General features: G+C 44.8%; 1 protein-coding gene and 1 long non-coding RNA gene across 4 annotated transcripts; one reads left to right on the top strand and one right to left on the bottom strand.

Annotated features, from left to right (window-relative positions):
- Nucleotides 1-106: 106 nt before the first annotated feature.
- Nucleotides 107-2,975, bottom strand: LOC148645000 (ATP synthase F(0) complex subunit k, mitochondrial). Its single transcript, XM_088613108.1, has 4 exons — nt 2,842-2,975; nt 2,605-2,680; nt 999-1,091; nt 107-298 (listed from the first exon to the last, which is right to left on the bottom strand). Exons 1-4 carry the CDS (start codon nt 2,850-2,852, stop codon nt 197-199), a joined length of 282 nt encoding a protein of 93 aa, XP_088469234.1. The 5' UTR covers nt 2,853-2,975; the 3' UTR covers nt 107-196.
- Nucleotides 2,921-25,263, top strand: LOC148644999 (uncharacterized). Of its 3 annotated transcripts, XR_015928540.1 has the most exons (6): nt 2,921-3,041; nt 7,405-7,552; nt 16,530-16,652; nt 17,194-18,491; nt 21,370-21,407; nt 24,157-25,263. It is a non-coding gene; the product is annotated as an uncharacterized LOC148644999 (long non-coding RNA). The 3 variants fall into 3 exon arrangements; XR_015928541.1 differs by lacking the exon at nt 21,370-21,407; XR_015928542.1 differs by lacking the exons at nt 2,921-3,041; nt 7,405-7,552 and adding an exon at nt 14,487-16,186.
- The last annotated feature ends 37 nt before the right edge of the window (nt 25,264-25,300 follow it).

Below are 25,300 nucleotides of genomic sequence, written 5' to 3'. Positions count from 1 at the left end.
GATCTGGGAAGCAGGGCTCTGGTTGTCATGGTAACCCAAGGTAGGCGCAGCCCACACAGTGTAACTCTGCCTGACAGAAAGAGGAAAGCGCAAACGTACACATTCCTCGACGCAGAAGGCAACAGTTTTATTCACCCGATGCCTCGCAGCGGGACAAAGACAGCGGGGCTCCATTTCAACAGGACAGGGGTTGCTTTCAGGCCCTGCGACTCGTCTCTTTGCTTTCGGTTTTCCAGCTCTTCTTCAGCATGTACACGACAGCTGCTGTTGCAATGGCCCCATAGGTTACCAGAACACACTGGGACGAAAGAAACACAGGTATTTCAGTGTACAGCGTGTGTACAGCTAGCCAACTGGCTATGTGTGCTTCAAGCTAAATTCTCCAACATGAAATGAGGCTAGTTAAAATCAGTCATATGCTTCTCAGAAATACAGCTCTCTTTTAAAAAGACTGCTGTGGATCACTTGATATCTGCAGGGCATGTAGCTAGGATAGCTGATAACCATATCTAGCACCTGAGGGCTTCCATCTTCTAGAAAACAGGTGACACCAGCCTGCTGCTCTTTTATAATGAAGAAACGCAGGAGACCAGCCTGGGCTGCAGATTTAGAGAAAACCACTTCACAGTGTTAGTGGTGCCATAAAGCCTGTAGTGCTACAAAATGTACACTGATAGTTGCACAGAGTGTTTTAAACCTTTTATAGTTCAGAACACCTACTGCAAAGCCTGGCGCTTCTGGTTAAGAAATGCATTGAGTCATTAAAACATTTCAGCAGAAAGACAGTTACTATATATACATACTATAAAGCACCATCTGTGACAAAAGAGGTATACTTCTTACTCTCTGGAGTTTGTAAAAATGCATAAAATGTTTAAATGTTCCGCAAAGCCCTTGAAAGCACATTATTTCACCTAGATCAAAGCTCTAACAGAGTCCTCCATCACTAGGAATGGGGCGAGAGAACAGTCGAACAGAACAGATTTCCAGTGGCTTACATTTCTCCGGCCTGGCAGAGTGTAGCTGTTGAAATGCTTCCTCCATCCCTTTAGCTCAAGAGCGTTTGGACCCTCGATCCCAAGGAGTTGTCTCTGCAGAGACACCGCAGCGTTAGGGCTATCAGAGACGCAGTTCGTTCACAACACAGTTATCGGCACTTAACTATGCGTTAACTCCACAGTATGTCTGCTTTCTCCTGACAAGACGAAGCTGTGCTGAAGCGCATTTATATCCGAGAGCACAAGGCACTTCTTTACACAAAGAGTTGTGGGAGTGTGGAACAAGCTAAAAACAGCATGTAGTTAAAGAACACACCCTGGATTCCTTCCATCCAGGGTGAGGTCCTTAGATCAATTAACTACCAAACAGTCTAGATGGGACGAATGGTTTCCTCTTGTTTTTCATCTTTATTGCCTAACTAAACAACAGAGAAAAGTTTTTTTTTTCTCATTTTTCTGAGTGGCCTCGCGAGATGTAGACAGTGTTTTGTAGTTTTGATACAAATACAGGTCACTGAAACACATTGTGCTTCGCATATATTCATCCCTTCATTCAGCCAGTTTAAATACTGTACATACCAGGCTATAGAGCCTCAGCTAATATCTGGTTCCTTGGAGACTGTTAGAAGACCTTCGGAAACCAGTGTAGAGCTCTTTTGCCTGAAGAACAGTAGCATGGAAATCTCACACACAGCCGGTTTAGTTTCATTGATGAATCTGTTTTGACAAAGCCTTTTACTGGATTTATTAGTCTACAATTCTGTTTCCAATTGTTTATGTTTCAAAGAGCACTGAATTATATTGATTATTTCTGTTTTTTTATATGCAATGTGGGGAGGGTCCAGTTGAGATTGATTGATTGATTGATTGAAAAGGGCTCTCCTCTCCATAAATATCTGAAGAGCCCTCTTGGAGATTTCAGTGTTTATCTCGAAGAAATTTTTTTTTTTTGCCAATGACAGGGTTCACGCAGGAAAATAAACACTTCAGACCAACCTTTTTCTACAGCCTCCTACAGGCAGAGATGTCAATGAATCTAGCAGCACGTGTCTGGAAGATAGGAGGAAACTGGCACACCCAGAACACAGACAGAACATGCAAACTCCACACAGAAGACAATCCAGGGCAGAACTCAACCCTGAATCCCAGAGCTGCTAGGCAGCAGTGCCAGCTGAATAAGCCATGTCCCCCCTCTGTGACAATAATGGGAGAAAATGTAAAAATACTTCCAATGGTGGCCATACTGTAGATCCCCTGTTGACCAGCTCTCTTAATGACAAACATTATCCGGCAAACACAGCTTACATATGTCATGTCTCTTCAGTCAAAATCAGTACCACCTGATGAACAAAAATAGTCACTTTCTCTATAAGTTAATTAATTAACTGGGTGAAGTTATAAGTGATTGTTTTAACTCTCTATATATTTATTGACCTCTACTGTCAAGAAGTATATATTCTCATAATACACATCCGTCGCCTCCGTGTGGTCAGCCAATGGGGGAAAAATGAGTCTGGCCAATCAACTGAGATTTCGTGAAATAAAGTTGGAGCGGTAGGTATTTCACAATCGCACCAATGGACTTCCGGACTGTCACCAGGCTTACCTTAACTTCTGTGATGAGATGGCCGAAGCTTGTTAATGGTATTCTGGTTTTCACTGGGCTTGTTGGCATGACGTTACTGTAATGAAAAAAAAAGTCGTGTGTGTTTGTTAGATACTGTAATTGTACTACAGTCTGACATTCCTGGGTCCGTTTTATTGCTAACAAACCACACGTAAAAGAACAACTGTAAACATGCATGACAGCTAAGCTACAAACAAACAAGTCAGTGTTCCTTACCCTTTTGTCATTGTAAGTTCAGATTTATTTTATTGATTACAGTATTCTAAGGCTGCAATGACTTTCTTTAACAAACACCACTGCTGAGGCGACACCAGCACAAAAGAACTGCCAAGTGGTTCAACCAACCAGATTGATGTTTGTCTTCAGCCTTGGCCAATCATCTTCTTCGAATGCTCGGCAGTGGGTGGGACCTAGAGGTAGGTTACACAACGCTCAATTAAAGAGTCCGCTCTTGTTTAAGAAACCCGGTGGGTCAGGATACTTTAATCACTGTGCACTGTTCCAATCTGCTTAAATTGCGAGCTCGCAATATTTTTTTTTCTATACGTATGATACATCTAAAATAAGCCTTTTTATATTGCTTTATAAATCAATTTCTGTTACATAAACAAGTAAAAGTATTAATAAAGATTTAAAAGACTAGTTTGAAGGATTAAAAAGAGGGTGGGTAGTGTAATTATTCCGATAGGTGACTACAAGATCAATCTGTCTAAAAACCAAATCAGGGAGTTCCTAGAAGGTTTGACTGTAATGTGGTACTTGCTAGCAGAATGCAAATTGTAGTCTTACTAAATACACATAAACAGTATATAACTTTTATATAGTTTCAACAAAATAAAGGCCGTAAATAAATGACTTTTTTTTTCATAAGCACGAGAGAAATAACCCACAGATGTTTGGAAGTGTAGAAAAAACTATAATTCTGCCTTATGTCGGAATTTAGTGGGGTTTTGTTTTGGTGGACAGCCTGACGAATCAAATCAGTTTTTATCTATATTACGAATGTATTCCTCTTTCTTTTTCGCACGACTGTTTTGACGATGACTTCACACTATCCTCTCCAGTCTCGCTTACCCGAGCGTTTGAAGCGGCGCTTGGTTATACGGCTGGGTGATTTCCCCAAAGACGCCAGGAGAGGCCGCTGTTTCTCTTCCTCCAGCTATGGAGCGTTAACAGCCAGGCTCCGAAAGCGAAACCGGAAACTCGCAGATACAGTACCAGCTTTCAGTTTCATTATTCACTCTGGGCATCGCCGTGAGTCGTATTTAACAAGGAAGGTCAAATACGGCAACGAGAATTAGCCAGCTAGTTAAAATGCGCTCCTTCGTACCTGCAAACCTTAACGTAACAAAAAGGATAAACACAATAATTATCTCTGTTTTATACAACGCCTTTCACGGTACCTCGAGACTTGAAATAGAAAATGCATGGACCTGTTGAATGCAGTTTTGCAAAGCAAGGAAAGCTCTGAACTCGTTTGCAAGCCCGGTTAATTGATTTTCCTTACATACCTGAATGGCCACCTGCTGGTTTATAGGACTGTGCAGTTCAGTGCACTGGCTGACCTGACAGAGACAAGAGTGGCTCTGGGGCTCATTCATTTTGGGTCATTTACTTTACTCAACTATCTCTGCTTTTACAATTTGCAAGCCAAAATATTATAAGCAAAATAAAATCCCGTTATTAGTTCCCTTGATAGGACTCAATTAAGCAGTTAAGAGTCCTGCTGGAATAAAAGCCAGCAGACAGAGTGCTCTGCAGGACTAGGAGGCTGATTCTTTCAGCAGCTCTGAGAGTCTTCCACAGTTCATACTGTAAAGTATGACATTTTTGCCAGTTTTTTATTTGTTTTTAAGATTTTCTTGGGCTCAGTTTCTGGTTTGCTCTCTGTGCGGAGTTTGTCATTTGTTTCCTCCTGCAGTGCACAGACATGCTGGTGGTTAATTAGCCCTGGTGTGTGTGTGTGTGTGTGTCTGTGTGTGCCCTGCGATGGACTGCTGTCTGTCCGGGGTGTATCCTGCCTTGCTCCTGTTGCTTGCTGGGAAAAGGCTACCCTGTGTCCCTGACTTGTGTAGGGATGCAAGGAGTCACAATGCTCTGCAGTGAAGGTTTCAGATGAGTTTAATTGTGTTGAAAATGGCTGCTTCCAGAGAAAACAGAAGGAAATACACACAAGACGTTATTTCCCACTGTGCCCTGGATTCCAACATGTTAATACCATGAGTTGGGGGGGGTTAAGACTGACCATCCCCTTTTTGCCCAGTGGCTATTCCTGATGTTGTCCCTCCCCCCGCCTTTGAGCTATTCCTGAGGTGTCACATGCAACAGCAGGTGTCAGTTCTAAATTCCCTCAAGCCAGGTCAAGAGTAACGCCTCCAGGCCAGAGTCAGATTTCAACACAATAATAATCCCTTACACTTATATAGCACTTTTCTGGACACTCCACTCAAAGCGCTTTACAGGTAATAGGGATCCCCTCCACCACCACCAGTGTGCAGCCCCCACCTGGATGATGCGACAGCAGCCATAGTGCACCAGTACGCTCCCCACACACCAGCTATCAGTGGGGAGGAGAGCAGAGTAATGTAGCCAGTTCAGAGATGGGGATTATTAGGAGGCCATGATTGGTAAAGGCCAATGGGAAATTTGACCAGGACGCCCCTACTCTTTTCGAGAAACGCCCTGGGATTTTTAATGATCAGAGAGTCGGGACCTCAGTTTTCCATCTCATCCGAAGGACGGCGCCTTTTTACAGGGTAGTGTCCCCGTCACAGGGTGAGCGCCCCCTGCTGGCCACACTAACACCTCTTCCAGCAGCCACCTTAGTTTTTCCCCAGGAGGTCTCCCATCCAGGTACTGACCAGGCTCCCACCTGCTGAGCCTCAGGGGGCTGCCAGCCGCAGGGCGACATGGCTGCTGGCCATACTTGGTCACACTGGCTCGAAGTTGCCAGAAAGCAGATGGTGTGAGTCGCTCTCGTTACAGAAGAGGCTGGCAGGCTGCAGGACTCAGCGAGAGGGGGTGATGTGATGTGTCGATCTTGCCGCAGGATGCCATTAATAAGATCCCACAATTAACCGAGCTGTGGGCAGGGGGCCTTTTGCTCCACTCAGCCCCCGTACGAGCGAACGAGAGCCCCTCTAGTACTTGATGGAGAGAACAAGTGTAAAGCAGATGTAGTGATTCACCAGTGTAGACTGAATGGTGAGCAATTTGCCTACTGTGAAATAAACTCATTTATCTTTGCACCCTTTCAGCACCGGAGAGCGCTCACTATTGGAGGAGCACACTAGATCGGAGAATCGGGAGGGAATGGCATGAGCTGCCTGCTTTCTGGCTGGCTTGACACTCTTTTGAATTAGCCGTGAATTTGACCTGTCTTAGTTCAAGTTCAAGTTTATTGTCATTACACTCATATACAGGTATATGGTATAACGAAATGCTATTGAGCTAGCTCTCAGACGATAAGTGGTACAAAAAAACAACAATGCAATTGTATAATAAAAGGAAGACAGAGACAACAGGCAGTGTGCAAAACAACAAAAAGGTAACAGGTAATGTGCAAAACAACATCAGATGTGCAAAGACATGCATCAACAGAATGAAATAAAGGATAGAAAATTATAGGGAGTGAGCTTTTTCACATGTAAGGTAGAGGTAGATTTCCACGTGTGTTTGAGGTTTTGGTAAGCAAGAAGGCACTGTGAGGTTCAGATCGTAGGTGAGAGAGGCTGGGAGTTTAATAGTTTGATAGTGCGGGGGTAAAAACTGTCTCTGAGTCTGGTGGTCCGGGCCCGAATGCTCCGGTACCATTTCCAGATGGTAGAGGGTCAAACAGTCTGTACTTGGAGTGTGTGGGGTCTTTGATGATGCTTAGAGCTTTCCTCAAGCACCGTCTGTCATAAATGTCCTGTATAGATGGGAGGGCAACCCCAGTGATGGACTGGGCAGTTTTCACCACCCGCTGTAGGGCTTTGGGTCAGCAGCACTGCAGTTGCCATACCACACTGTGATGCAGCCTGTCAGTGTGCTTTCTGTAGTGCATCTGTAAAAGTTAGTGAGGATCCGGGGACATATCTTAGCCTTCTTCAACCGTCTTGGGCAGTACAGGCACTGTTGCGCTTTCTTGATCAGACAGGTGGCGTTGAGAGACCATGTGAGGTCCTCGGGGAATCTGGTTTTAGACCAGATTCTTATTTTTGCAGTCAATCGAAGAGCCCGCCTGTGTGTGGCGAAGCCTAAAAAGCAAGCAGCTAGCCGGAAGCACGAGCAGAGGCGGACAAAAGATTTGAAAAACATCATGATGGTCCATGAAGGAAGATCCTGCAGTGGGTCCAGGTTACATCTGTGCACCAGTCTCACAATTTAACCCCTTGGGTTAAATTTTCTACAGAAATGTTTTCAGCAGATGCCCCTACGAGCAGTGGCAACCCACCATTAAGGGCTGGGTTTGTAATTCCTGAGAGGCAGAAAGGGTCCCACGTTTGAAATACAGTATTTATGGCAGAACATCCGATTAAATACCTGGAAGAAGATGAGGTCTACAGGGGAAGTGTATTTAAAACAGAATAGGTGGTAGGTCCTTACACCAAGAGCTGTGGGAGTCTGGAACAAGCTCTCCACTCCATGTTGTTAAAGCTGATGCTCTGTCTTTTTTCCTTGGCAAGGCTGGATGAGGCCTTGGGATCAATTAGCTAGTGAAAAGTCCAGGTGGAGCTACAGTACATGGGCCGAGTGCCCTTCTTCTCCTTTGACAGCCCTTTTCATTTTCTTATGCAGAGACCCCTTCAGCAGACGCACGCTTCGAGAACACAGCTCAGCGAACACGCCGACACCCCCCCCACCCAGTCGCTTTCTCAGCGCTTGGCTGTTTCTGAAATCGGCGTGGCTGCTCTCGCTGTCAGCCAAACCGAGAGGAAGACTGCAGGTAAGAAGCGTTTGGCTTTCGCCGCGTACTTATTATATAAGACTCGTGTTAAATGTACCCACTTCCTGCAATGTTATTGTTTAATAAAACCACGCCACTAAAAAACTTCACTAATGGGTTACTACAGAAAAACACCCTTCCGTAGCGAACCCCTCTCGCTCACTGCTGTTCATTTACAGGAGAAATGTACTTTCCAACTCTCTCTGCTGTGTCCTTACTACTGTATATTGTAAATTATGGAGCTCACGACGGTCAGTGCTTAGATCTGCGATACCCACTCTACATACGACACTGCGATGGGGTTTGGAAGAATTCGTTAGAGCTTCCGTTCATAAGTGAGATGGAAATTAAAATTGAACTCAGGGTTCGATATTAGTGCTGTACTTTACGTGCATACTAACCCTCCCAGGCACGCACATACTGTAGACACCCACATCTCTCCACGCCACTCGTCACACCCCCGCACTCGTCAGCGCGAGCTCGCCCGCCCAGGCACGTGCGTCCTCCAAGACGAGACGGGTTCTTGCAGTTGTAAGTTTTAAGCTTGCGGTCGGGATGTGTCAACATTAAAGCGGTAAAACGTCGTTTAGTCTTCTCATCCCCCGCGGAGACAGAGCTACAGACGGAACGCGAAGGTGGCGCTCAAGTAAATTGCATAACCCGTCCTCCAAAAAAAAAAAACACACACATCTTCAGTGTTTCCCCTGATAAAACAAAACAAAGGATACGGCTGGAGGCGTTCAGACTAAAAAAATGGTTTTGCTTCCAGTGAGCAGGATGTGCCTGACGGATCTGATTTTGATTCGGTACGGCTGTCCATAGCTGCCTCACTAGAGTGATACTAGTTGCAAATGGACCTGGCTAATGGAACTGATTACAACTGTAGGGTGAGTTTAACTGGAAGCCCTGTGAATGTCCACATCTTCATCTGCCCAAGCCTGCATTCGTTCAGAAAGTGCTCTGTCCTCCTTAACCCCTTTTGAAAATGTTCTTCACTGCAAGTCCTCCCACATCAATATCTGTATTATCACTGCCATACAGTAACTTCGTCTTGTGCATTTGTGAACATTGTCACAGGACTACAGTCAATGACAAATGCAAGTCTTTAGTCTAAAGAAAAAGGTGAAAAGCAACAAGAATTGGGATTTATACCCAGGACTGTGCAATCCAGATGTTGGATGTTTATGCACGCAATGCAATCCTAAAATCCTTCAAGTGTCCTCACGAGGACAAGGCTGGGATGTAGTCAGAGTAGGACTAGGGCTAGGACAGGTTCTGGCAGACAGAGACTTCTGTGAATTCCAGCCACCTGCAGGCTGGTGGTGACATCACTGCGCAGAGCAGCTCTCTACCAATCAGAACTAACTCTCCTGGCAGGCCCAGGGGAGCTCCCAGCCTCCCTGGTGACAGGCTGATCAGCAGGTGAGCCATGTGTCCCCCTTACTTCCCAGAGGGCGCAGGGGTCACTGGCGGAGAAGCAGATCTCAGGCTGCTGGCGATTCCCTGTCGGGTGTGTGCGTCAATTTCTATAAACGAGGCCGTGATTTTCTGACACTTGGTGAATGTGTTTATCAAATGTTTTGTTGCTTCCTAAGGGCCTGTCTTCAGGGCCAGCCCTCTCAGCATGAGTGTCGTTTCTGCGGGCAGTGTCCAGCAAGTGTCCTGCCACGAGGACAGACTCCTGACACTGCAGTTGCTCCTCCGGACTGGGCAATGTAGGGTGCACTGCTGTTTAATTATTACTGGTACTGTTGTCTCTAGACAATGAGGCAGCATTGAGTCACTACCTGTGGGAGATAATTTGCCAGCAAATTAATTCAGAATAGAAGAAATAGAACGGGCTTAGTTCAAGGGAGGGTGAAGTCACTGAACTCTTTGAAGTCATCACGGCCTCGAGGTTTTGAAGTGATATTGCTTTTGCTTCTGTACGTTTTTTTAAATTCGTTTTTTGTTGGGATCTTGCTCAAGTCTCACTGTCAGAATTAGCACCACTTTCCCTGCAAGTAAAGCGTTGTGTTTTAAATGATGGGGTCCATGGTCTTCAAATGAATAACAGTGCGCTGGTTTCTGTTTTGTTTAGAACTGTCTTTTTGTCCAGGAGCTGTTGTGCTGTTCTGTGCCAGTGCCCAGTGCCTAGCTCCAAAACACCCAGTTTGCAGTGCCCAACGTCCAGCATCCAGTGAAGAGCGCCCAATATCCAGCCTCCTGTACCCAGTGCCCAGCATCCAGTGAAGAGCACCTAATGTCCAGCATCCAGTACCCAGTGCCCAGTGCCCAGTGTCTGTCTAGTGGCCAGTGCACATTTCCCAATGCCCAGCATCCAGTGTCCAGCATCCAGTGTCCGGCATCCAGTGCCCAGTGCCCAGCCCAGTGCCCAGTGCCCTGCTCAGTGCCCAGTGCCAGGGTCCAAAAACCTGTGGACAGTTCCCAGTGCACAGTGCCCAGTGCACAGTTCCTAGTGCCTAGTGCCCAGTGCCAGTGACCAGAGACCTGTGGACAGTTCCCAGTACCCAGTGATCTGTGCACAGTTCCCAGTGCCTAGTGCCCAGTGCCAGTGACCAGAGACCTGTGGACAGTTCCCAGTGCCCAGTGCCAAGTGCCCAGTGCCGGTGCCCAGTGTGACAAGCCTTCCTGAGGGGGAGAGGGACTGAGAAATGCATAGCCGGTCACTTTCAGATGAAAACAAAGCAGCTCATTTACGGAGGAAGTGAAATCCCACTCTCACAGGCTGCCAGGGCTCTTGCTGCCTGCCAGAGGAGCTCTCAGAGAGACATGGGAACGCCGAGCTGTCAGTGCAACTAGCAGCAGGCTGTCGGGGGGGTTTTAATAAGCTCCAGTTCCTGGCAGGGGACATGCTGTCCCGTTCCAGGCTTCAACTGTGAATACCTGAGAGCCAAGTGCAATGTGTAGCTGCTTCAGACAAGCCCATTTCCTGGCAGTCAGAACATCACTTGGAAAGAAAGTGGACCCTATTGTCTCTCTCTCTGCTGAGCTGTGATAAGACAGTGCTTATCTAGTCAAGCAGGGCTATAAACTCCAGGCAGCACCCTCCAGCTTTTAGTTTCATGATTGCTTGCAAGGCACTGATGTTTACACTTGAGCAAAGATCGGTGGTTCACAGAATGAGCTGAGCAGCTCACTAACCAGATGTTGTTTGTTGAAGGGAGTGGAATAAGATGGTTGTGAAACATTAAAAACAATGTAAAGCATCAGAAGGAAGGGCAGAAAGATGAAGATGTTGGGGAGGATTGCATCGTAGAAGCAGAGAGATCCAGCTGCTGACCGTTCTTCATTGCATCTTCTGCAATATTCCTGCTTTTAGCTTTGCGGAGTCAAGTCTAGGTCAAGATGTGACCCATATTTCTTTCTTTCCTTCCTGTCTGGCCGATGAGAGTCAGGAAATGCAGTCTTGCATTATGGATGCGGGGAAAATGTCTAGGGGACATCCCGGATCCTGGCACTCTTAACCATTTCAAGTCGCAGGTGAACCAAGATTTCACTCAGCCTGTCCGCTAGCACAGTTATGTCAATGGTGGGGAGATGGATCCTTATGCACACAAAAAAAAAATCACTGGAAGTTTGTAGCTAAGGAAAATGTGGACTTCTGTCTTCAGCTGATGAAAGTTGAGTTTTGAAAAAGGGAGAATCCATGCCAGCTGACCTCCTAAGATTCTGGCCCAGGTCGCATTCATCCATTTCTAAACACTTCTTCAGAGTCATGGGGGCACCAGAGCCTATCTCTGCGAGCAACAGGCTCAGGGCAGGACACACCCTGGACAGTACGCCAGTCCATCGCACACAGTGGGAGGACACCAGAGCACCCAGAGGAAACCCACGCAAAATGGTGCAAACACCCAGACCCCCTCAAAGATAGCACCCCAGGAACATGAACCCAGGTCCCCAGCACTGCAAGGCAGCTATGCTAAGCACTGCACCACCGTGCCACTCCTGTGTGAGTCATGTTTGAAGGAGCTGTGGTCACCCTGGTGCAGGAAGGTTAAGCATTACACTTGCAGTCCATGTGTCCTTATAGCCAGCATACCAATGCTGGCCTCTGGGAGCTGGGTTTGACTGCTGCTAGCAGCATCAGACTGAACAGGAAGATTCGAAACGTCATCTAGAGGACCTCTTGGTAGGAACACAAGAAAAGATACAAAAAGAGGAGCCGTTTAGTCCATCTCGCTCCTCTGTTAGTAGTTCATAGACCCAGAGACCTCATCCAGCCATAACCTGAAAGAAGCCAGGTATCAGTTTCAATGACTTGGCTGGGTAGCTTGTTTCTCACAAGCACAACTCTTTGATGAAGAGTGCCTCCCTGCCTGCCCTCAGTCTTCAGCTTCAATGTCCTGGGTATACACAGGGCATGGTTGGTGCTATGCTACCAGTGTGCAGGAGTGTTGTTCCTGGACTGGACACAAACCCTAAGAAAGCTTCAGCAGAGCAGCCGATTGCAACATTCCATTCAGTCAAGAGAATCCCAAGAGACCTCTGGAAGAAAATAGGCTGGTGTGAAGGGAAATATTTCTGCGGGTAGATGATGTGGGGAGGTACAGTAAGAGGGGGTTGCGATGTGTGTGCTTTTTGTCGGAGGGGTTGGGGGGGCAGTGTTGTCTTGTTATCAACCTGCCCAGTCTGTTTCCTGAATTTCAGCGCGCTCTCTCAGTCAGGGCTCCTGGGTGAGTGGTGCTCAGCGCCGGTAAATGAGAGAAATGGAGAGGCATTCTGCGGTTTTCTTTTCAAGGAGATTTCCATGGTAACCACCAGAACACCTTCCAAGCTCCCCGCATCTTTTAATAACCATCATGACTGTGGGGATCTGAGAATATCAGAGGAAATCGTATTCCAAGCTGAGTTTTTAGGTCACCAGCATTTCTGTCCACCCCCCCCACAGCAAACACAATTGTTGAAGCGTGTTTTTACTATCGTTGCTGTCGCATTCCTTGAGTTTCAGCAAGGAAATCCTTGATAGGGGATAAGAGGCCGAAGATGAACTGAAAATTCACCCCCAGTCCTGTGTTGGGGCAGATCTGGGTCAAAACTGTCCAATACTGAAGATAAGTGAACATCACAGAGCGTTACAGCCTTTATTATTACAGCAACGAGCCAGATTGGAAATCCAGGTCTAAGGACAGTTGTGAAAGTGAGCGTCTTATGGGCAGATTGGTCAGAAGCAAAAAGTCTTCAAAACAGATGGCACGGCCTGACACAGATTCAGCCCCACTGGGCATTCCCCGACAGCACTGGGGAAGCAGTTTATTAACAGATACTCTACCCTCTATCATACTGACTGTTTAGTTGGTTGGTGGGTTTGTTGTCACGTTATCTCCCTGTAGTATTGTTCAGACAAACAGCAGGGCTCATTGGCAGGAGATCTGGGGACTCAGGAGAGATCACCTTGCTGTTACATGTCCCAGCGTCAGTGTGATCCAAGAACATAGGACTCATGGGCACGAAAAACATGCAGTGTATTATGTAGGCGTGTGTTCTGTTCTGGTAAGTATCAAGGCAAGAGGAGGTGTGTTTGTGGACACTGGGAAACTGTAATACTGTAACACTTCAGACCTGTAGGGGGCAGTGTGCAGCAGACAAGACTCTGAAGCTGTCAAGAGCATAGAATACCACAGTTAAGCACTCCTACAGGAGCTGCGACAACCATCTAGATTTCAATCGAGTCTAACAGTTAACGGCAAGTGTAACTTTTAGACCTGTTTTTTTGGTGCTATGCTATATAAACATCAAACAACTCCAAAACTACATAACCTCAAACAACATAAAGAAAAAGCATGTTGGAAACACTTCTTGATTATCAGTCTCAGGTTAAGTACTGAGCTACGATAATGAGAGAAGCAGAAGGAATATAAGTTTGGAAATGTTACCTTTGACACTTCTCTTTCAACCTTTTTGTTCATGTTCTTTTGTGCCACAATATCAGGAAACTGTAGCTTTTTCCCCGTGACACATTCAAATATCAACCATGAGTGAAAAATCCCTGTATTTGGAACACATCTCTGTTTGAATCTTAGGCTGCTCTGATTTTCCAGAACACAACTTCTGGAGGGGGACCTAGAGACGTAGTTGGGGGGTCCAATGATTCACTTAATTGGTCACACTTGTTTCTCAAGACTTTATTTGTTTATTAATACAGTAGATCCCTACAGGATTGTGCGTAAATGGGTGTCAACATTTAGGGTTTCATCCAAGTATTCAACATCGATCCAAGTATTAAAAATCCTCATCGGAACTGACAAAGCAAACCCAGTGAACTCCTTCAGAATGAAAAGTGAAACACAAACTAATGGACACAAATGAAAACTACAGTATGTGAAAGGGCATTTAAAACACAGAATATGGTAGTATTGAAGAAGTTACCCAGCCATGTTGTTGAAGCTGATCCTCTGGCATCTTTTAATAATTGTTTATATCTGATCAGTTAACTTCTAACTACCAAGTGAGTTGGATGAGCTGAACAGTCTTTTACCCACAGAGTCTTGTAACTTCAGTTTGCTTAATGCTACAGAATCCAAGGTAAAAACTAGGACTATGAACAAAGGGCTTTGTCGAGTCTATAACCTAAAATAAGATGCATTCTGCTTCTAATAAACGGTTCTTTTCACTTATATGCAACCACATTTCAGAGGAAAATAAAGATGGCAAAATTGTTATTGGCAAGTGCTCAATCCAGGGTGCCTAACACTTAAGTGCCAGACTTTTTCTATTTGCACATTTGAAGTCTGAGGTAATAAACTGGTATGGATTTCTGTAGTTTAAGAAGAAAAAAAAAAGCACAGTTAGCCAATTGTTTCTAAAACTCATCTAAAGCAATGTGAGTTTCTTTAGTTCTTGGCAAACACAAAATAAAAAATAATAATAAGGTGAGCAATATGCTTACTATGAATCTCCTGGATAGGATTAAAATTTAAATATGCCACCATAATCCATTTAACTCTGCTTAGAACAAACAAATCGGCCTGCAAAAACCCATTACATTATAATGATTACAATTATTTTCTAAAGATGCTTAAAATACATAACCAACGTCAATGCGGTTTTTTTATTGTTGCTGCAAGGCATTAACAAAAATAAGGATGATTTCCAAAGTAATCATTTTAGAGCCCCCGAGAATCAGAGCAGGACATCACTCCTCCGACAACTGGAACTTTTCCATCTGTTCCTGTGCCTTTCGCAGTTAGTGGCACAGTGTGCACGTTACGGATGGTGATGCTCAATTTGAAAAGGGGAAAAGAGATCTGGGTGGGAGTTCAGTAGCTACAACAGACATTATGAGTTTCGGACCTGGAGACTGTAAAATGCTGTTTAAATAGATCCTCCTCTGAGCCCCTGTCTCCCGTGCACCAGCACTGCTCTTACTGCGAGTTCATGAGCTACTCTACATGCCAGTTGGACCAGAGCACCGAATTGGTACTTATGTGCCACTGATCTGGTTATTGAACAACAGCCACGAATTCTGTCTGTATGGGTTGATGTAATGGGGGGACTTGCTCATCCCCATGCTAGGAAGAACACACACTTAGGTTTCATTCCTTCCATGGCGACACCAGAACATTTTCATTCTGTTAAAGGTAATGAATACATGTATCAATAATGTCAGTTAACAGACACAAGTGTTCAAAGTCAACCCAGTGCAACTGAGAATCAACAGTGAAACACGAGCCAGAGGACAACAAGTGGAAACTATGTGGAACACAATACCTTACACCAAGAGTTGTGGGAGTATGCACCAAACTACCCTGCCATGATGTTGAAGGCGATACTTTGGCTTCTTGCAAGAAGCAGCTGGATGAAATCCTAGGATCAATCTAGATAGGCCAAATGCCCTCCTCTCATATTTAACCTTGTTCTTTACAAGCTTTTACAGTAGGTATCTTTTTATGATGTACTGGTTAATGTCCCTGTCAGATGTCATTAACTAGGTACCATAAAATAAGAGTAAGACTAAACAGAGCTCAATGTGTTACACTGGTGTAATGATGGATTTCTCTGGCTGATGTCTAGGAGTCACTGCAGAGAGGTGTAACGGGACTCAGAGGCACTAAGCATGTTACAGACATCACCCCTCTTGAAACTTGTGCAGTTCTGCTGTGCTAGACAACCCCATCTTTTGGTACAGGGGAGTTTACTGCGGTCTAGGGAATAGTGTTGTGTGGCTCTGAGCTCACTTGCAACAGTGATTGTGTCCCTGGAGGAGCAGAGCAGAGCTGCACGTGTTCCACATGAAAGCTGATTCCAGGGTGGGTAAGATCCTTGGCTCACTGACTTACTAATGACCACAGTAGCTTCTATAATTTGGAGCTTGCGGCTTTTGTTACTGTATGTGCTCTATAGAAACAACATCCCAAATTTGCCTGCCACGTCCTTGCTGAACTACGCTGCAAAGTTTTTCGTGATGTTGCCACCACCCGGTCTGGTTAGCCAGGTGCAGCCCTGCGATCACCTTGGTGTTAAGTCGCCTTCTGTGACGTCTCATTTTCCAGAGTTGTGGGATCAGACATTGCTTTGGCGATTCCAAAAAGTCATGTAGAAGAAAGGAGAAAGAATTGGACTCGTCCGGAAAAAATACATTCTGCCATGAATTTGACAGGGAAAACTCTGGGTGTTCCTCAATGTGAGATACAGGTACAGTAGGTGTACTCACTCATAGGGGGGCAAGAGGAAATGAGAAATATGCTCCTATGCAGCTCTCTGATGCAACAGATCGACTTTTAAGAGGGTTTCTATGGCATGCAGGATGTTTTTTTAAAGTCTCTTTATAGCATGATTGTTATGCTTAGAGTTACGCTGACTCAGAGATAAAAGGTGACAACGTTTCCTGACCCACTGCTTGCATTTTGCAACGTGGTGGGCTGGAAAAAAAAAAGAGTAACTTTTTGCTTTGCTTCCTGCATGGGCAGTATCGCTTGCTACATCTGGCGTGCCCAGAAGTGTGCATGTCTGCAACTAGTTTGTCTTTCTTTTTCAGCCCTGTCTCTTTAAGTAGTGACATGCGAATTGTACAACCGCAGAACAGATAAGGAGCAGGGCTGGAGCCATTTACTCGGGAGAAATTGGGAGGATCAGGGGTGACCAGGAGCTGTAGTTCCAGGTAACTGACAAACCTTTCGGGGACCGACAGTAGGGCGGGTTTTTACAATCTGACGTTTGTGTGCTTTGCTGGAACAACAGGCCCGCAGTCTGTGGCTGGAGGTGTTCCTCCTGCCACTAGCTGCTGGAAGGAGGAAGCACAGACTGAGCTGCTTCTGTTGGAATGTAGAGGGAAGAATAATGAGGCAATAAGGAGACACAGCAATCTCACACAGGGGTCTCCCCCTTTTTTAAAGTGACCGTGTGTATGCCAGCTATGCTTGTGTAGGATCAAGATCCAAGTGACACCGGCTCCTAGCATTCTGGATATTGTGTATCACTTCCCATCCATAATTCACTCATCTCAAACACCGCCTGAGTTACATGCAAGAGCCTTATCTATTATAGTTGATTAATATCAACTGTAGTCCTACTTTTACCAACAAAACACATTACAATCTTTCAGCTGCGCTGGTAAATTATTCACTGCAGCTTTATATACGGCACATACTGTACAGTGCATACTGAGTTCATGCCTCTCTTCATTTCTCTTTTTCTCAAAGAGGGGGATCATGGCGCATTTTTGGCCATTCTCAGCTCGCGATGTGCAGTGAATCAAGCACCCCGCGCCCTCTCACACAGTGGGCTCCCACAGTCAGGCAAGTATCGCCTCTGCAGCTTCGTGGCGGCTAGGACTGCTATCGCAGGACAGCGCACACATCCCCGCTGCACAGCGATCCCCTTAATTGAGGGTTCATCTCCCTTAGAGTGGAATTCTCTCCCATCTCCCTGCTCTCCAGGCAGGGCCTCCGAAGCTGCACTCCCGCAGGTCCCTGGTAGGTGTAAGTGATTGTAGTGAACCTTGTGTGGGTGGAATTGCTGATGAGTTTACCAGGCTGGGGGCATTCTACAGGCACACTGACAGAGGCTAGGAGCTGGTGGGCATGACAGCCCACAGTGTACACTCATACAGTACTGACTTCCACTGCTGCTACTGCTACTGCTGCTGCTGTTGCTTGGGGAAAAAAAAAAACAGATTTTCACAGACGGTTTCGCTCCAGGGAAAAACAGAGAGTGCAGTTTATCAGTATGTAAAGAGGCCAGTTCAGCGCTTGTCAGCAACTCCATTATCAGCTGGCTGGATGGGCATGGCGCTCATTTGAGGTTTGTAGTTTTCATTTGTGTTGATGCAAAATGATGAGCAGAATCGAGCCTAGAAATGGCCCTGATGGAAGTGGGGCGCTTGTAAGTTATTCAGCGCAGCCTTGGGAGTCTTTTCAAAAGATGACATGCCTCTTCTGTGGGGTGAAAGGGGTTAAAGGGTTGTGGAGACTTGTGGCATGCAAGAATACTGATGTTTTTTCTCTCCAGTCTGGCTCCACTCAAAGATTAGAGGAAGCCGTCACAATAATGTTAACAGTCTGAAGTTTAACATCTGTCATTCTCCGATTTCCTATTTAAACATTAAGCACTCTGCTCTAAGTACATTATTGCCTCCTTTTTTCGGAAACGTTATGTAAAATGTTTCTGAGGAGCGTTCACTCCTTTGCAGTCATTTTTTCCCTATTGACCTCAGATCTCTCCTATAGTTTCTACATGCTCATCTGACTAATTTCTCCTTTTGTAATCTTGATTAAGCTGCTCAGACTGCCTTCCTTTTCCTTGACAAAAATAAAACAACCACAATTGAATTAAGTAAAAAAAAAAATACAGCCCTACATTTGTTCCAGCTCAGTAATGGCCTTCACCAACAAAGTGGAGCTCCCCATCTAATTGGAGAGTTATGAGGCGGTGCTGTTTCCTGGAATAAGGAATGTGAAGGCGATGTTGAACCATCCTTCTACAGCTGGCATGGATGATGGTGAGTAGAGCATTAGAAATTCAGTTTGGTCTTTTCACTCAATTACCTCAGCAGAACAAACCCCCCTTCTGCCACTGAAGCACCACATCACCACAGCACAGAACCTTAATTAACTAATTAGTTTACCCGTGGGAACCTAGACGTGGAAACTTTTGACTTCCACTTCCAACCGTCTAAATATTTGAAGTTCATCCCGGAACTGGAGCCACTGGGACAAAGAACCTGGCTCAAGGTGCAACAGCAGTGTCTGCAGTAGGGACTTCAACCTGCAAACCCACCCTGTCATGAGGTCAGAGACCTAACCAACTATATTATACCACCCCCATGTCAATCTTGTCAGTGTCTGTCTGTGTTCATACCGTAGACCTGGAGAACGATATCTCACTCCTCTGCATACTTGTATATGACTGACAAATAAGCTTGAACTTGAACATAATAAAATCAGACTGTAAACCGAGAGGCACTGAATAATGTAACAAATGCCATCGATTCCAATATTCATCAATAGGTGTGGAATTTCTAATGTCTCTCAGTATATATTATAGGCTATACATGGTTAATAGACCTTATTTACTGTAAGTCTGGTTCATAATTCACTACACACTATCAATAGATTTACCTTTAATAAACGAAAAAATATTTAAGAAAACATATGGTTTACATACAAAATAAAGCCTTTGGAGTCATTTATACATGCAATTCCACATTGCAATCTTATTTTATTTTCTGGTAGAAATGCAGATATTCATTGCATACAGATGGAGAATTATAGGCTCACTTCAGTACTAATATTATTAATTATTACTAATTTCCTTTAGAAAGGGAAGTTATTCACTATTACACGTTAAAGTGCTTGGCACAGACATGCACTTCACACACGGCACAAAAGATACAGAAAGCCTTAATGACTTTATTATTTTAATTGTTTAGGATCGTTGTACCACTATTGAAAAAAGGAGCCTCCACAGTTTACAGAATGGGGATTTTGTGTTCATTCATTCAAAGATGACATAAAACTCAATAATAACTTGAGAACTAAAAATAATTTGATCAGAATCTAAAATCTGAAAGTAAACCTTAATGGCTAAACTAAACGAAAACTGGTTGAGAAATAAATGGGACATATGCTCTGTCACTATTGTAATGGCTTGACATCAAGGACCTCATTTATTCAGAATGACAGTATGCTTGATTGCTAGACCGTTTAAAGATTATGATGAAAAAATAGAACCTTTTCTCTAAAGAAATCATTTTTCACTTACAGTTTTTTAAAGAACTTCTGTCTTTCTTCCATACTGAGCTCACCCAGGAAATGAAAGCCTGTGGCCACATAATCATTTGCAATAATCTTATGAAATCATTCCAACTTTTATTTCACACTTGACATTTTATGTGTAACGTTAGGTGCAAAATTAAATTATGACTCATTTACAACCGAAAGAATACAAATTATTTTTCAGCCACAATTGAAAGCAGTGGATTGAAATGGGTTTTAACCTGATACTCCACCTCAAAGTGTGATGCAGAAGCAATCACAAAGACTGTACTTTGAACAAATGAAAAAAACAAACAAATAAACAAACAAACAAACAAACAAACAAACAATAATGAACATGAATTAGATCTCAGTCTAATTTTTTTACTTTGTCACAAGTAAAATGAACAGGAAATCTTTATGAGGATGTACTGTACTGTATATTTGAGTAGTTCCTGGGAGACACCCGAAGTCTCTCAAAGGCAGGGGTACTCAATCCTGATCCTGATGGACCTATGCCTCCTGGATTTTGTTCCAGCCAAACTCTCAGTAACACAATTCAACCCTTCACTGCCTTAATAATAGGATTAGTTGGAACTGGGTGAGTATTGTCAGATCTTAAACATCTTGGAAGGTGCTTTTTAACTTTGCAATTCATAAGTAAAATCAAACATTCCTGTGGCACAACTTTTCAGTCCAGTTAAGTCTTCAATGAAGCTTGGCTGGAGAGAAAACCAATAAGTGTGTGGTCCTTCAGGATCAGGATTGAGAACTCCTGGTCTACATCATGGGTGATTCAACTTCAGCCCTTCCATTCCATTCCGAGTCTTTGTTCCAGCTAATCCTGAAGGTTCAAAGTGATCTTAAGCACCAGAGCTAATTAAGCAATCAAGGCTAATTAAGTAATCTGTTGTAAAGTTCAAAGTCCTGCAGTAAGGAAAGTAATTCTGTAATGCTCCTTGTCTAAGGTCTGGTATTCAAAGTGGATCTGCAGGCTGGTGTTACTTGTTACTTGAAATGTGCTGCTTCACACAGATTTGATTACAGCTTTGTAAATTATTCCAAATTCAGCAGTAAACTCACAAAACATGCACAAGTGAGATTAATTGCGAACAAGGGAGTGTGCGGAACACCAGCTAGCATTACGTGATTTTAGCGGGGGAGTCCGAATGTTATGAAGCCTTTGATTAGAGAGAAACGTTTCATTAAGAACCCAGTAGGCTCCAGACTGGAAATATGGGAGTTTAAACTCTTCTGGCACGGCACTAGGAAGTGTGTGGTTCCAGTAATTAATCTGCACTCTCAGATGTTGCTCAGACATTAATGGAAGCTGGGATCTAAAAGAGAAAAGAACGGTTTTGCATGTTCATTACCGATGTTATCAGGATAGCGAGAAGATATCGGATCTTTCAAATCTGCCTGAATATTTCATTTCAAACGAGCATCGGCTGGCCAAGAAACATTTCCTCTATCTGGATCTCTCCTGTCTGAGTTTGCTTTCTATTTTACAGTCAGTTAAACCCCACAGGGGCGGATTCAGTCCCTCTGTAAACATCTACTCCACACAAAATAATGATAATAAATACCAGAACCTCTTCTCAGTGATGTGCTTTACTTTTCCAGAGCTCGAAAACAAATACCAACAAGAAGATAAACTGAAGGTGAGGATGTAGTATGGGTTATGGTATGGGTTTTCAGGGTGGTGCTGTGGCTCTGTGGCTAAGGATCTGCGCCTGTGGCTGGAAGGTTGCCGGTTCAAATCTCAAATCTGCAGCCGGCAGAGGAATCCTACTCCATTGGGCCCCTGAGCAAGGCCCTTAACCCCAACTGCTCCAGGGGTGCCGTATAAATCGCTGACCCTGTGCTCTGACCCCAAGCTTCTCTCTCTCTCTGTCTGTGTGTCTCATAGAGAGCAAGCTTGGGTATGCAAAAAGATGAGTTCCTAATGCAAGAAATTGTATATGGCCAATAAAGTGATCTTCAGTTCTCCCCATGGAAAAAAAAAAAGCAGATAGCAATTAGTTGTTTTGCGGTGGGCAGGTTTCCCCAAGGAAAAATCAACACCAGTATTTGCAGACTTGTTCATGGAGAAAACAGCTTCCCGTCTTGTGCTATACATTCTTTGGAAGCCCTGTACTGCATTGTGATTGATTGTGAAATTGGCGCGTTCAGAAAATGCACAAAATAAAACTGTAAATTGTGCAGCGTGGGGACAATGCTGGAGAGGAACACCTTGCATTGATACACGTGTGTTAAAAGACACAAAGCCGAGATATGCCCTAGGCACTGACATGCTTGTCACAACAAAGCGATGTGTTTTTTTTTCCAAATCACCAAGCATGACCAAGCATTCATTACTAATAAGCACTCTTTAAATATGAATGTTATTAGAGTTTATCTTTTGGAGTTTGACAGAAAGGGAGGAAACAACAAGACGACGCGAATGTTTTATATAAATGCCAGGGCAAACTAGGAAAATTCAAAGAAAAATTCCAAAACTGGGGAAGGGGGACCTGACATAAACAAAAAAAGTATTTTGCTTGCAAGTGTAACTGTCGCTTAGCAACGCTGGCCTTAGTTTCTTTGCAGCGGTGCAAACAACACACAGACTGATGAAGGAAGCAGAGTAGATGGGAGGAATTAAAGAGAACAAGCGTAAAATGGTTGATTCATAGGCAGAGGCACTGATATAGCAAACGGATGTAGCTCAAGACTGCAGTCTTACATAACTCTGCTGTCTGTCTGTATGTCTGGTGTGTGGTTGAAGCTGCCTGAAGACTGACCACCCACTGCTTCGCTGGGGTGAGAGTAGCACCTGCACTTACACCCCCTGGCCCACAGGGGGCGACAACCTGTCTCCAGCTCTGAGCAGCATCTCATCTGCATTCTCCCAGACTGGGGGGGATGCTCTTGCCTCTGCCTGTCACTTCAGTTTCCTGGGGCTCATTCTGACACAACGCTTTCTTATCCGGACACCCTCCTGTCCTCATTCCCACTTGTGTTTTTTTTCCTTGCTCCTTCTCTTTTATTCACCTCGGGTGTATTTTTGTAGAGAATGTTTAAATAAACCGGCAAAAAAAACAAACAAACAAACAACAACAGTCCTTTAACAAAGCACCACCTGTCGTAGCCATTAAAAGGGGCCTCTGTTTCAGCTGTTTCACATTCAAAAGGGAGGAAGACGGGCAAAAAAATCATGATTTCTAGCCACCCACATTCAGTCAGGCCCACAGTGGAACAGCGGATCTAAGAACACAAGTTTAGAAACTTGAAAGGTTGGAATGAGGTGACATTGTCCTCAGCCATTCACCTACCGAATATCCATCCATTTTCCAACTGCTTCATCCAATACAGGGTGGCAGGGGAACTGGAGTCTATCCTGGCAAGCCACAGGCACAATGCAGGATACCAGGATACACCCAGAATGGGAGTCCGGTACATCACAGAGCAGACACAGACACGTACACACTCACACCAGGGCCACTTTTCCCAGAAGCCTATTAACCTACCAGCGTGTCTTTGGACTGTGGGAGGAAACCAGAGCACTGAGCAAAAACCCACACAAACACAGAGAAAACATGCAAAACGTAATGCAAATAGCACCCCAGGTCCAGAACTGAACCCAGGGCCCCCAGCATCTTTAAGCGGCAATGCTAACCGCTGCACTGCTGTGCTGCCCCCTACTGGATATACATAGTAATAATCTCTTGCCTTGGAAACTGGGCGAAATCTCGCTGGAGGGGAAAGTGTAACTGCAGGACTTTGCTCTTTAATTCTTGTTTATCCAAACCGCTACCCTGATCCACAAAGCCACCTGCTTGCCTAGTGAAAAAATCACACTCAGGGAAGTTGGGGATTGTAAAGCAAGGTCATGACTCAGCTGGATGTTGACACACATCCAGGGAGAAATATCAGTTCATCTCTCCGGCAAAACAAGATCAGGGGGTGGCACATCTCTTTTTCCACCCCCACCTCCGCCGTGCCTGAAGCTCCCTGCGATAGAAACGCAGCCCGGAACAATTCAGTCTAGGTGGCTGAATTTACACACTGCAGCCCTGCCGCGCTGCCCTGCTGCTCTGACTGATCAATACAGAGACGCACGCTGTCCTCTGACTCAGTGCCACTCTTTGTCTCTGTCCTTGCTCCGGAATGTTACAGCTCATCACAAACAAAGCCCTGACGACAACAGGACTGGCTGCAAAAATATGCCTGACATGGAATTAGAAGTCCATACCTGGAAGAAAAAATGAAATGGAAATCTATAATATTCTTATTCTTATTCTTATTCCTATTCCTATTCCTATTCCTTTTCCATTTCCTTATTCTTATTCTTATTCTTATTCTTATTCTTATTCTTATTCTTATTCTTATTCTTATTCTTATTCTTATTCTTATTCTTATTCTACCTAGACTTGGATTCCAAACCCAAGGGGAAGAGCTGCTGCTGGTGTACGGCTCAATGCGACAGGACACCTTTGTTTCACAGTGAGAGCAGCATCTGGCGAACGATATTCCCCGGCTTTGCTTTCACTTGCTGGCACCCACGCCCTCACTCAATACCTCCATTAAACAGCAAGCGGGGCTGGGCATTGAAGTGGAGCTGGAGCCAAGCCCCGGCGCAATTGATACAGTACCTGCTGTTTTCGGCAGCTTACCGGCTACCGCCCTCTGTATCTTTACTGCCTGGTTCGTCAGAGCGAAACTGGGCCAAAGGGTTGTGCCTGAAGAGGCGGCAGCGTGCCTCTGTGAGTGTGACTGGCGCGGTGAGGGTACTGCTGGCAATTCGTTTCTCTGGACCAGACAGAAATAAGAAATGGTCCTGACCCAGATGCATGAGATAAGGCACACCACGCTCTGCGCCACGCACGCCAGGCGGCACGGCACAAGCAGTGTAGCGCCAACTTCCCGTCATAAAAGCGGATTACCCGTGGCATGCCATCCACGAAACCTCTCCTTTAGAGGCCAAATGTAATCAGTGCCATCCCACTTAATGAGCCACCAGCCTGTCTGATGCCTTTCAACCCCCTCTGAAGGAGTGAGACAGGCGACGCTGTGCAATGATAGAATCGTTTCCACTTGCTTCGGGATGAGTGAGGGTGCCACGGCTGTAGTCTCTCAATATTTTCCCATTTCCTGGCTAGAATAATTTACATCTCCCTCCAAACGTCCTCGGTTTGCACAAATACAGTTGCAAATGGACATGGTTACCCCTGTGCTGGCATCCCTGCATGGGATACCTGTAATGTTTAGAATACAGCTACTGTTTTAGCTTGTAGACGGACAAGGTTACCCCTGTGCTGGCATCCCTGCATGGGGTATCTGTACTGTTTAGAATACAGCTACTGTTATAGCTTCCCAAACACTGTCTGGAGTCCTATCCAGATTCTAACTGCCACTATGTGTCAAATCAAGCCAATCCAATTAAAAGAATGCTGACATTCTTGGTTGTTACAGGTTAACAAAGCAAAGGAACAAGTACAAGTTAATTCCAAACTGAATAGCAGAAATAAATAAAATCTGATTTTTTTTAAATTGGTGCCTTCTTTGTGTCTGT

This window comes from Lepisosteus platostomus, chromosome 19 (genome assembly GCF_059453375.1).
Source record: "Lepisosteus platostomus isolate fLepPlt1 chromosome 19, fLepPlt1.hap1, whole genome shotgun sequence".
Lineage (NCBI taxonomy): Eukaryota > Metazoa > Chordata > Actinopteri > Semionotiformes > Lepisosteidae > Lepisosteus > Lepisosteus platostomus.
The sequence above is the reverse complement of the archived record's forward strand: the minus strand, read 5'-3'. Positions and strand labels throughout refer to the sequence as shown.